Source organism: Typopeltis vanoorti, chromosome 5 (assembly GCF_054136105.1).
Source record: "Typopeltis vanoorti isolate ZY-2024b chromosome 5, IOZ_Tvanoo_1.0, whole genome shotgun sequence".
NCBI lineage: Eukaryota > Metazoa > Arthropoda > Arachnida > Uropygi > Thelyphonidae > Typopeltis > Typopeltis vanoorti.
The window spans coordinates 110,066,103-110,078,374 of NC_143553.1; the positions used below are offsets into that span (position 1 = coordinate 110,066,103).

The 12,272-nt window shown below is 31.0% G+C and overlaps 1 protein-coding gene across 2 annotated transcripts in view; it reads right to left on the minus strand.

The window, feature by feature from the left end:
- Window positions 1-3,410: 3,410 nt before the first annotated feature.
- LOC150106717 (protein diaphanous-like) overlaps window positions 3,411-12,272 on the minus strand; it is a 303,611-nt gene continuing 294,749 nt past the window's right edge. For both annotated transcript variants that reach the window (XM_090393305.1, XM_090393307.1), the window contains one exon: window positions 3,411-6,421. In XM_090393305.1, the coding sequence (XP_090249431.1) occupies window positions 6,309-6,421 (113 nt within the window). In that variant the 3' untranslated portion in view covers window positions 3,411-6,308. The remainder of the gene's footprint in view (window positions 6,422-12,272) is intronic.

Sequence of the window (12,272 nt, forward strand, 5' to 3'; positions counted from 1 at the left end):
TCACTGCCCATTGGTGTCAGATGCCTCCTTCACTATCTTCTTCCACCTTTCTTTGTCCAGTGCACAGTGTTCCAGTTTCTGTACATTCCTAGCATTCCCATTCCACTGTACACTCATTCCATGTGCTTCCTAACAGAACTACAAATGCTGCAACTTATAGAGACAAGGCCCTGGAGCACTATGTTTGTCCATATGTGGGTGCAAGAAAGAAGACATTTATCTTATGAGATGCTAATGTTCGTCCTCATCGATGCATGCATGGACTGGCCAGCCAGGAGGTTTCCTAAATAATAATCCTAGTGAGCATGTCTGAGATGTTCTGGATAGATGCAGTGCCATTCACCCTCCCAAAGGAGGAGGAAAAAAAACCTTGGACTTAGCAGAGCTTTGCAGGAGCAATGATTGTTATTACCAACTGATCTCCTGGATACTATTATACACAGTATGCAACATTCCTGCAAGTGCTATATTGATGTGAGAGATGACCACATACTTTACTTGACAATCTAATTTTGACCTCTTGTTTCTGATCACTATCTTCATGAGCCCATTTGTTACTGAATTAAACTATTCATTTACAATTTTTGTAGATGTCTTTTTCACATTACATCTCATAATCATTTTCAAGGAAATGCAGAAAAATTCATCATACAGTTTTTGAGTTATTTTTCTCTTTGATCCTTAACTTATATTATAAACTAAATGTACAATTACACAGGATCACTAATTAAAAATAAATATCTTTTTTATAGAGACATACCACAACAGCCTTCTTCTGTAAACATCTCCACTTTTAATATACATGACACTATAATATGAAGAAAATAGAATTTCTTAACTTGGCATGTGTATCGTATACACCTTTGATAATAGCCAGGTTATAATAAATTACTGTTACATATCCATGCTATGTGATTAATTACAGCAATCCCTCATTTAATACACCCCCGATCAGTGCGTCATTTTTTTTCTATACCCAAATTCAATTAGGGTGCCTATATACATCTTAAAAATAAATGTTACAGATTTAAAAAATTTTTCTCTCTGTACATTTTTACAGCTAACTATTTTAAAAAACCACTCACCGGGATGAAATAATTTAGTAACCGTTTAAAACATTTCACAAAGTGAATTTTAATGGCATACTACACTATTTCCATGTACACTGTGTTCCAAATTTACTGCCAAAACGTAATTCATCTACTAATTACAGAGTCTTTTGATGATCATATCTCATCCCTCCTTTGCAACTGTTTTCCTTAATTTTTTAATTTGAAGTATTTTCCCAGCCTTTCATCATGAGTAAAAGAATTAGTGAGCAAAAAAGTGCAAGTGTGAAAATGATTTGAAAAGTAATCTCACTGGTAAAAAAACTTGGAATAATAAAGAAAAATGAACAAGGCGAGTCTAGAGCAAAGATAGGACAAGAACACAAAAATGGGTGAATCAACTACTGAATACAAAGAGAAAGGTAAGGCTGCTTGAAGTTCATCAATGCATGCACTGAAAATCAAAGCATTATAATGATTGAATTAGAGACTTCTTTTTACATGGATCGAAGATTGTAACCAAAAACAGACCCCACTAAGCACTGACCTTATTAAATCAAAAGCATTAAGTCTTTTTGCAACCTTGAAAGAAAGAGCTATCAATGATGAAAAAGAAGAAGAAGAATTCCACACTAATGCTGAGTGGTTTGAGCGTTTCAGAAAAGAGAAATAGACTACATAATGTTTGAATCTGCAATTCAAACATTATGTATGCAAAGCTGCAAGTGCAAATAATGAAGTGGCCACAAATTATCCAGAGATTTTGAAGAAAATTGTGGAAGAAGGGGGGAGGGGGCTATTGTGACTAACAAATATTTAATGTCAATGAAACCAGCCTTTTAGTTTTTTGGAAGAGAATGCCTTCCAAGACTTTTCTGGCCAAATCAAAGAAATCTCAGCCTGGTTATAGTCTCAAAGTCGAATTCTGCTGGCAATATGCAAGCTGTTTGGAATCACATTCTTCCACAATTTGCAAATTGATTTTAGAGGCTTTTCAAATGAATCTAAGTTGATTAAATCTCATTCCGAGAAATTGGGTGATTCCGCCCTGTAAAATTTAGATGCACAGCGCGAGGATCCTGAAGAAAATTTAATTGCTGACAAGCCCATAGAGATTTCACAGAAACAATTTGAAGATGTTCGTACAACTGAAGTTTTTAAGCAGCAATACTTAGAGGCTGGCTCTGATGAAGAGAGAAGCAGTCAAATTTGCAGAAGCATAGAAGAGACAATAGGGCCATACCATCAATTGTATGCAAGAAACAGAATGCCCGCCAAACTACGTTAGCTCAATTCTTTGGTAAGAAGTAGAATAATAAATTGATATTCTGAATATGTTTTATTGTCTATCAGCTTCATGGTTTTCCTTTAACTAGGCCCTGAGATATCCTTTAATTTTTAATAAGATACTTTTATAAAAACTGAGGGTCAAGAAAGAAATTTGAGGAACGAATTATACTTTTCCCATAGGTTATTATATTCAATTAGTGCGTTTTTGATTAATGTGATTGCATTATTTATTTTATTTTATTATCTTAATGGGTGATGACAAATTTTTTCATGGAAGTAGTGGCTAAAGGTATGGAGTTACAAGTATGTACATACACATAGCTGTGATTAATTGACTCTGAGTCATGAGGTTGTCATCATGTTAACAACTATAAATATCTTATCTAAATTTGTGTTTGATACACAGTCATTTCCATGTTAGTCAAAACAGATGAAAAACAGTGAAATATGTAAACTATTCAGTACTGTATTACAAAAACTGTTTGGAGAGGAGAGTTCAGTGGGATTTGTTATTCTAGCACACATTAGTATGTTGGGCATGTCATATGCTGCTAATGGAAATAATACTGTTGACTGTTTTTGAATAGATAGTTCACATTCATTACAACAGAGTTAACTGTTTTTTTTTTTTTTTTTGACTCTTTAGATCCACACAACTAGGTACATAAATGATTATATCATATACTAAATATGTGTTCTCAGCTGATTGTATGTTTTGCAGGTAGGAGAGATCTCGAGTTTGTATGAAAGAAATCTGCCACCCCTTTCTACAAACAGATAATTCATTAAGCTGAAAAGCACTTATAAACATTCATGTTCTAGCTTCTCAGATGCCTCAAATGACTACTGTATTTGAGCTTAGAAAAGATGTAAATAATCCAATTGTTCCCACTGTACTGCCAATTAATCTTCATCATGATAAATATCTAAAACAGCAATTATGATCTTAGTTAGGGGTACATATTATATGAATTTTAATTCCCGTCAAATAGAATCCTTTTTTTTTCTTTACTTTTTGTTTTGTGTGTGTGTGTGTGTGTGTGTGACTGCAAGAGGTGTTAACCTCTGATAGTTCAAAGTATTTAATTTATTATATTCAACAAAGGAGAACTAAAAATTTAATATGGGAAAGTTTTCTTCCCATCCAAACAAAACAAGATTTTCATAACACTATATTATTTAATATAGAATTTTTATACACTGTTCTTCTGATGAATGCATTTTTTTTTGTCAGTGCTGATGTGAAAAGGCATTAATCATAACTATCTGCGTGCATGAATGTATCACACAGAGTGTGATATACTCATGCAAAACAACAACTTCCGTATAAAAAAAACTTCTATAAAAAATTGCATACAGTTGTTTATGAAACTATGTATTCAACTAAATGAAGAAAAAAAAAAATTGAAATCCATGATATAAAAACTGCATTAACAAATGCCAATAAAATTTTCTTTAGTACAAATGATGATGAGCAATGTTTCTGAATATGAATCAACTATAAATAATAGTTACTATGTAAAGTTCCAGTGACACTATTTACACATGCAGAATTTTCACTTTTACAAATTAACAAGTTTACAAATTAACATTATGGCATAAAATCACACATTTCTACACTTATTAACAGTAGTATACATTTATAAATGAACTTTCTAGAACTAGCCACAAAAATTAATGATAAACTGTGAGCACCAACTAATCAATGGAATGTTCAGTTGCCAAAAATTAAAAAAAAAAGTACAGGCTAAAGAGTTGTCATTCACTTTATAACATTTTTTTTAAAACCATATAGTAATTTAGTTCCATTTTGTAAACAACAGTAAAATGGCAATGATATGAGCATACTTAAATACCTATTTACCTACTATGCAGTATATTAATGTAGAAATACATGTGTCACATAATAAATATACATATTGGTCCTCTCATAGCATCACAGCTTTTACCTTGTATTTTTCACCAAGGTTTATACATTTTATGTTCTGCATAAAATATACACACTAAATGAAATATTTCTATATATTCACTATCAAAAATAAAGGAATTAAAAGAACTTTTTACATCTTTGTTTGGATTTATATTTTAAATCTAAGTACAATAATATTCACATTTAGTTTATTCTGAGAATTCCTTGTTTATACCATATTATCAATTATAACTATATTTATTTTATGTCAACGTATCTTTATTACGGAAGTGATAACATTTTATTATAATCAGTGGTGATCTGTTTGCATAATATTATTATAAAGTTGTTTACTGCTTCCATAATTGATTAAGAAATATATAATAAAAAGCCACACAAAAAATTATGGCACAGCACTGTATTTTGTTTAATATAAGAGAAATGGTCCACTCAAGTAATTATGCATGTTTCTTTACAAAAAAATGCAATGTTCTGAAATTATTTTACCGTATCAATTACTAATAGTATACAATACACAATAATACAATTTTGAACCCATTTCCAATGCCATTATTTTTGCCATAATCTAACCTTTTTGGGAGGTAGGAGTCAATTTATTAATTGGATTTTAAAATGATAGCTTACTCCAAAAAAAGAATATGTACTTAATGGTGTATTCCAATATTCAATTCTAAACACACACGTACACATAAAATAATTTTAAAAAATCACTATAAATATATGAATAATACTAATTAGATTAAATCAAGGACACTGTGCACAAAGGTATTTTTAATTACTGGCTCTGAAGTGGAATTATTCATATACCAATTAAGCTCACTATGCTCCCCCCCCCCCCCCTTTTTAGATGCACAACTCAAAAATGACTGATGATAAGTCTTAGTTTTTACAAAATGATTACTGAATATCTTTTTTTAATGCACAGTTACCATATTCACCATAATCCAACAGATGAAACTGACCTGTAATACTTTAAACCACATTTAACTATCATGGTAATAACAAAGTTAAGTTACTAAACTGTCAATATTTAAGTAATACAACTTATTTAGGAAAATAAACAATAAAAAGAGCTTCGGTTGATATTATAAACAAGAATGGAATATTTTGATAATTTAAACATGCAGAAATACTGTGGCAAAAATTCCAAACTTTTGCCATTCGTAAATTCACAAAAGATGAGACTGTTGATGACTTCATATTTAAAATTATTTCTTTATAATTTATCATAAATTATAAATAATAATGAAATGGATATCTAATATGGTACCATTATTACAAACATTTATGAAATGTTATCCATCTGAACTCTTAAATACAGAAATCAGTAATATCCTGTAATCAACATATAAAATTATATGTGTGTATGTTTAACAGTCTAGCACTTTTGGTCCAAAGCTAAATTGATTTTTTTTCCATTCTGACTACATTCTGATTTCACTAGCAGCTTAATTAAGTGGGTAATAGATGATAATTAAAATTTATGATAGCCTCATAAAACTGGCACCTGAATCTGTACACAATAGCTCTAGGTAAAAATGGCAGTCTTTTCTTGTACACTATTTACAAAAAATATGTAGTGATACAGTCTACTGTTGGCACTAAACTAGAATCATTTAGAAAACAAGGCAATTGTACCAATGATGATGTTGCAAAACTATCTTCTTCTCGTACAGAGAATCTTGTCCAGTTTCTGGGGAATACAGAAGCATTTTAAGTCTGTGCAGTAAGAGCTTCTTAAGTCTTCAACTGTTTAACCAATCAAATAATGATACCAGGGTAAGCACCAAGTTCACCACATTAAGTAAAAATAGATAGATGCATCATATATACATATGTATAATGTGTGTGTGAGTGAGTGTAATTGACCATGGCCTTGTCTCCTAAAAAAAGACTTTTTTTATAAATGATAATTTCTGTCAGTTATTTCTACTAAGTTTTTATGTACTGATCTATTCAGATCATATTAATTATCTCAATTTCTAAGTAGCAACAAATTGCATAATTCCTGTACCGTAATCTGTTTTGAACTGCACCATTCATTGAATCTGACGTGAATCAGAACTGTTGTTTAGCAGATTTTCTCTACTGTTTTGAGGTGAGATGACATTGTTTCTTGAACGAGTTCTGGTCAGCTGAGCTCTTCTCTCTGCTATAGAAATATACAAACATTATTTATTAATTAATTATACACACACACACTTTTATTTCCTTTATATAACTCTTAGCAGATTATGTTTCTTAAATGAAATCACTGGCTAACCAGCTGATCCAAGTTCTTATAATAAGCAGAATTTGCTTGCAGTAAGAATATATCTATATTGTATAATACAAAGGATCAACTGTGTTCCAAAAATTATACAAGTTTGCCACCAACTTCATAGACCAGTTATGACTACTGTTTTCCACTCTTCTAGTAGAATAAAAAAAATGTTGATAATCATAGCTATTTTGGTTTTTAAATTTATCAAAATGACAGATAGTTCTTATAATGAAGATAAGCATGTTGGTCTTATTCATAACGTATATTCTAACTGTTCCTGCAGGAGCATAAAGTTTAGATTGGACTCTCCACTGGTTAGTCTAACCCAGGGGTCGGCAACCTTTTTGGAGTGAAGAGCCATTTTTAAAATTATATATGTCAAAAAAAATTTAGGGAGCTGCACGCAGTGATGGGCAACCAATGGTCCACGGGCTGAATGCGGCCCTCTCAGGTTTTTTGTACGGTCCATGGTGTTCTTTTTCTATGGCAGAATTAGTATATTTTAATTAAAAATCTATTTTCTGAATGTTGATATTTACATTGTGGATTTATTTGTGCAGGTTAAAAAAATTAAAATATACCTAAATAATGGAAAAAAATTAATACTTTCTTATCAAAGAAAAAGAAAATATTCTTTATGTGGATCAAACCGAGTATTTGATTTACTATTTAATTGCTCATCACTGCTTTAAATTTAGAAACTACATTGAAAAATATTATAATTAAATTATTTATTCAGGTTTTTTTTTTTTTTTTTTTACAGTAACACGTTATCATATTTGTAAAACACAGGGGTGGCATGTCACATGAAATTATATGATATTTTTAAATATTAAATAATAAAACAAAGATTTCATCCTCCTTACAAAAACATATGTATAAAATCCAATAACATACCTATTTCTTTAATTTTTTTAATTTAAAATATCTTCTTAGTGCAACTTTTGCTGTTGAACTTCTTGGGATAGTTTCTCAGTATGCTGCGAATAAGCCGTAATTTTCATTTTCAAACATGACGAAAGACTCACATTGTTTAGTTGGTTTCTCATCTTACTTATAGCAATCTCAACTTAAATAAAATTCATATTAAAAAATATTTGCTCACAGAAATATGTCGATCCGAAAATCGATAGAAGTTCAAATAAGTATGTTTTAAACTGAATGTAAGTGTCCAGTAAACAATTCCATGTGTCAAATACAATCTGATCTTGCTTTTTAAGATTTTCTATTTCAGACCATTTGTGTTGTATTGCAAGGGTAGATTTTTTTTTTTCAACTCCTCCAGATCAGCTTCAAGATTTCTAAATTTTGAATTCCACAAATCCTTGGTTTTCAGGTTCTCTAACTCAAGTTGAAATGCAGCCTCATCAATTCCAGCAAAAGGTGAAAAATTTAATTCAGCAGGATTAATTTCAAGTGGTCGCAATAAAAATGACATAGTTGCCTTGTTCTTTCTAAACTCCTCAAATCTCCCATTAAATTCAGATCGCATATTTACCACAATTTCTTTGAAAAAGGTTAAATTGATGGAATTATTATCAGCTTTTTCTTGTTGATATTTCTTCAACGTAGGAAAATGTAATAATGTGCCTTTCTCTAAGTCTGCTCCAAACAAATATAATTTTGTGCAAATGAAATCACTTCTTCTAAAAGCAAAACTGCTGTATTTCCCTTTCCTTGTAGTTTCTTATTTAGTGCGTTTAAATGGGAAGTCATATCCACCATAAAGTAGAATTTTTGTAACCAATGAGTATCTTCTAACTGTGCATATTCAAGGTCTTTTTGTCTTAGAAACAACTTAACCTCTCCAAGGCAGGGGCAGGTGGCAAATCGCATCAGCACCGCACCTCTGGAAAGCCATCTTATTCTGTTATGCAAAAGAAGATCGGAATATTCACAATTGATTTCTTTAAGAAGTTCACAAAATTGCCGATGATGTAGCGATCTTGCCATTATTTTGTTAAAAATTTTCTACAACCAAATCCATCACTACTGTTATCTCTTTTGGAAAAGTTTGTGCACAAAATATCTCTTGATGGATTATGCAGTGAAAGGAAAACACATCATGCAAAATTTGTTTTTTAAATAAATAAACAAAACCTTTTTTTGTATCTTTCATGCTCGGCACCTCATCGGTCGCAATAGATATTATTTTGTTAATATTAATACCCTTACTTTTCAAGCAAGTGGTAACAGCAGATTCAATGTCTTCTCCATGAGTTTGTCATGTAAGTGGTAGTATATCGAGTAATTCTTCCTGAGGTCCCTGAGAGTTTACATATCTACAAATAAGTACAAAATGTGCAATGTCATCCACATCACATGATTCGTCACAGGCAATGGAGAATCCTGGTGTTGAATTTAGATCTGTAACCCTGATTTGTTATATCTTCTGCCATTTGTATAGTTCTGTCCCTTACAATCTTAGCAGATAATGGCATGTTTTTTATTTTTGTAATTATTTCCGCTTTGTTTTTAAAATTGCAAAAGAGAAATTCGGACATGTTAATAAAACATTCTTTCACATATTCGCCGTCCGTAAAAGGTTTTCCTTGTTTATCAACTTCTTGAGCGGCCACAAAACTAGCAATAGTTGTATTTCTTGATGCTTTTATCCATCTGGAAAATGAACATTTAGTTAGGTTTACTTTGCACTGCAACTCTTCTACTGCCTTTTTTCTTTCATCTCCCAGTGGATATGCTTCGTCAAATGTATCATGTTTATTTAAAAAATGACTTAGTATATTTGATTTTTTATTATTTGAAAGCTTTTCATGGCATATTAAACACATTGGAAATCCTGCTATATTTGCTACAAATGCGTAGGTTTCGTCCATTCACTTTTAAATTCCCGATTTTCTTGTTCTATCTTTCTGTTCTTTGCTGACATTTCAAATACTATAAAAATATTTTTATTTTGTTAATATTTAATTTAATGTTACAATATTCACATTACCCAACACAATCACCAGTAAATGAAAGCACTGCAACGTCCACTACAAAACCTTTACTTATTTTAACAAAGTGAGCAGATTTACAGACTACACCTGCACTATATGCGAAGACAATGGGCGCGTTCAGACAGGCAAGCGCTACCATAGCGCTACATGTGCTAGCCTAGCGTGACGTATTTGGTTTAATAAATTAAAACAACATAAAACATAACTTAAGTAATTTTAATTGGCACGAATAATTAAAACAAATATTTGACAAATCAGTGGGTTTATGAATTCTTGCATTATCCAAGACGAATGTAAAGAAGGATTATCGCGTACGATTTCAAAGAGTTCAAACATGAAAGTATTAAATTTTTTCACATTGCATGTACTATTTTCAATTGTAAAATATCCTTGACTTAATGTAAAATGTCCTTAATTTATTGCAAATGCTATATTTAGGGTTTTTAGTTTCTAATTTAATAAATAACATTCATTTTACATTATTAAAAAATATATTTGTTTAATAACGAAAAGAGCCGCAAATTGCCGACCCCTGGTCTAACCTATGCACTTCAGTCCTTGCAGAAATACAGTAAAGATTAAACCAAGAATATAATTTCTTGGAATCTTTAATTTATACCAATGCAGTAAAGCTACAAAAAATTGTTCAGAATACTAATATAATGCCTGGCGTTAATTTTTCTAGGTGCAATCACAAATGGTTTGAAAAGAATCACCACAAAGTTGTGATGATATACTCTGATAAACTTCAATATCTGATATTAATCTTTGGATTAATAATTGGAATAGCACTCTAAGTGTTCCAGATAAGATTTCTGCAAGAATGCTTGAAAAGAAGTTGAAAGATTGTGGAATAGAAACTCAGAGAAGAATAAGCAAAGTTCAGGCCAAATAAAGGTTGTCAAGATAAGATTTTCACTTTACAACAAACAGTTGAGAAATCGTGGAAATATGACAAGATTCTATATTTAACTTTTGTAGATATGGAAAAGGTATATGACAAAGTGCCCAGAGAAAAGCTTTTCAAAACAATACAATTATATGGGGTAAATGGAATATTATACAGAGCAATACAGTCTATATTTAAGTTATAAGTCAGCAGTTAGAATTGAAGGAAATACAGATGATTGTTTGATGTAAAATGAGGGGTAAGACAAGAATGTATATTATCTCCACTCTTATTCATTATAATGAATAAGATCCATATAATGTGATCCATATAGATAATTATCTATATGGATCACATTATGAAAGAAAGTGGCATTGAGACTGATATTAGAATTGGAGATATCAAGCTTAGCACTTTCTTTTATGCAGATGATGTTGTACTCCTAAATACATCTAGTGCAAGTCTCCAAGATTCTCTAACTAAATTGAATAATAGCTATAACAAACTTGGCATGAAAATCAGTAATAAAAAGACCAAAACTATGAAAATAGGCAGAAACACTGAACACATCAACTGCATTCTAAATGGAGCCTATAGAAAAAGTAAAATATATGAGTTTTTAGTGAAGATGGCAAGTTAAATCTGGAAATAGACAACAGAATAAGCAAAGCTGGTATGGGGTAGCCAGCTGAATAAATTTATATGGATAATAGAGAAATTAACTAAAACACCAAACTAGCAGTATACAAGACAGTGTTCAAACTAATTTTAAGTTATGGATCTGAGAGTTGGGTTAGAAATAAAGCATTTGATCAAAGACTAGATATGAGGGTTCTGATAAAAATTAGGAGAGTAAGAAAACAGATGGCATCAATGGCAGAATCATATTAAAAATGAAGATATTAGAAAGGAACTTGACACTGTTAGCATCCAAAATTATGTAAGTATGACTAATCTAAGGTGGTATGGTCACTTAATTAGATTAGGTGAGGAAAGGTTAGGAAAACATGTTTGATGTAAAGATGGAGGAAAGAGACCCAGAGGAAGCCAAGGTCTACGTGGATTGATTCAGTAAGAAGTGCCATAGAAGCATGAAATGCTAGTTATGACAATATTGCAGTGCTGACAAGTAATAGACTAATTTGGAAGAAAATTGTGGATAAGAGATTATTAATAATGTAAACTTAATCATGTAGTGCTTTCAGAGTAGTGATATACATTCCTTAAGGATATATATCAGGAAATTGATGATGATCAGTGGAAGAGAAGCGAATAAAAAAAGTTTTCGATGGAGAATAAAATGTTCTGGATGGAGCACAAACTTGCCATCAGAATCAGAGATTTTTTCTGGTATCTAGTTTGAAGAAAAAATTTGTTATCTCTTTCTAGCTAAAAATTAGGACATTATGTGTCCTTTCTTTTAGTGTTACATGGTGATCAGCATTCATTTTAGAAATTATGGACTTTCTCCCTAAGAGTAAACTATAAACAGGACTGTAGATAATTTAGAATCTTAAATCTAATATAACAACTGTCATTATAAATTAGGACATTATTGTTACTGTAAGAAAACTGTGTATATGAAAGAATGTTTCTCTCATTCTATTTTAAATAGAATTTAGTTTTGATGTAGTTTCTAAATAATTAATTTTTCATTTTATCTGTATTTTTTTTTATTTTATATATATATATATATATATAGAAAGTAAAAACCAGGTTTAAAATAGCTTGGTATCTTTAACACACACACACACACACACACACACACACACACACACACACACACACACACACACACACACACACACACACACACACACACATAATTTTTTTTTATATTATATTTTCACTAGAGGTGATGCCAGTAGAATAACTGATCAAATCAATGTCT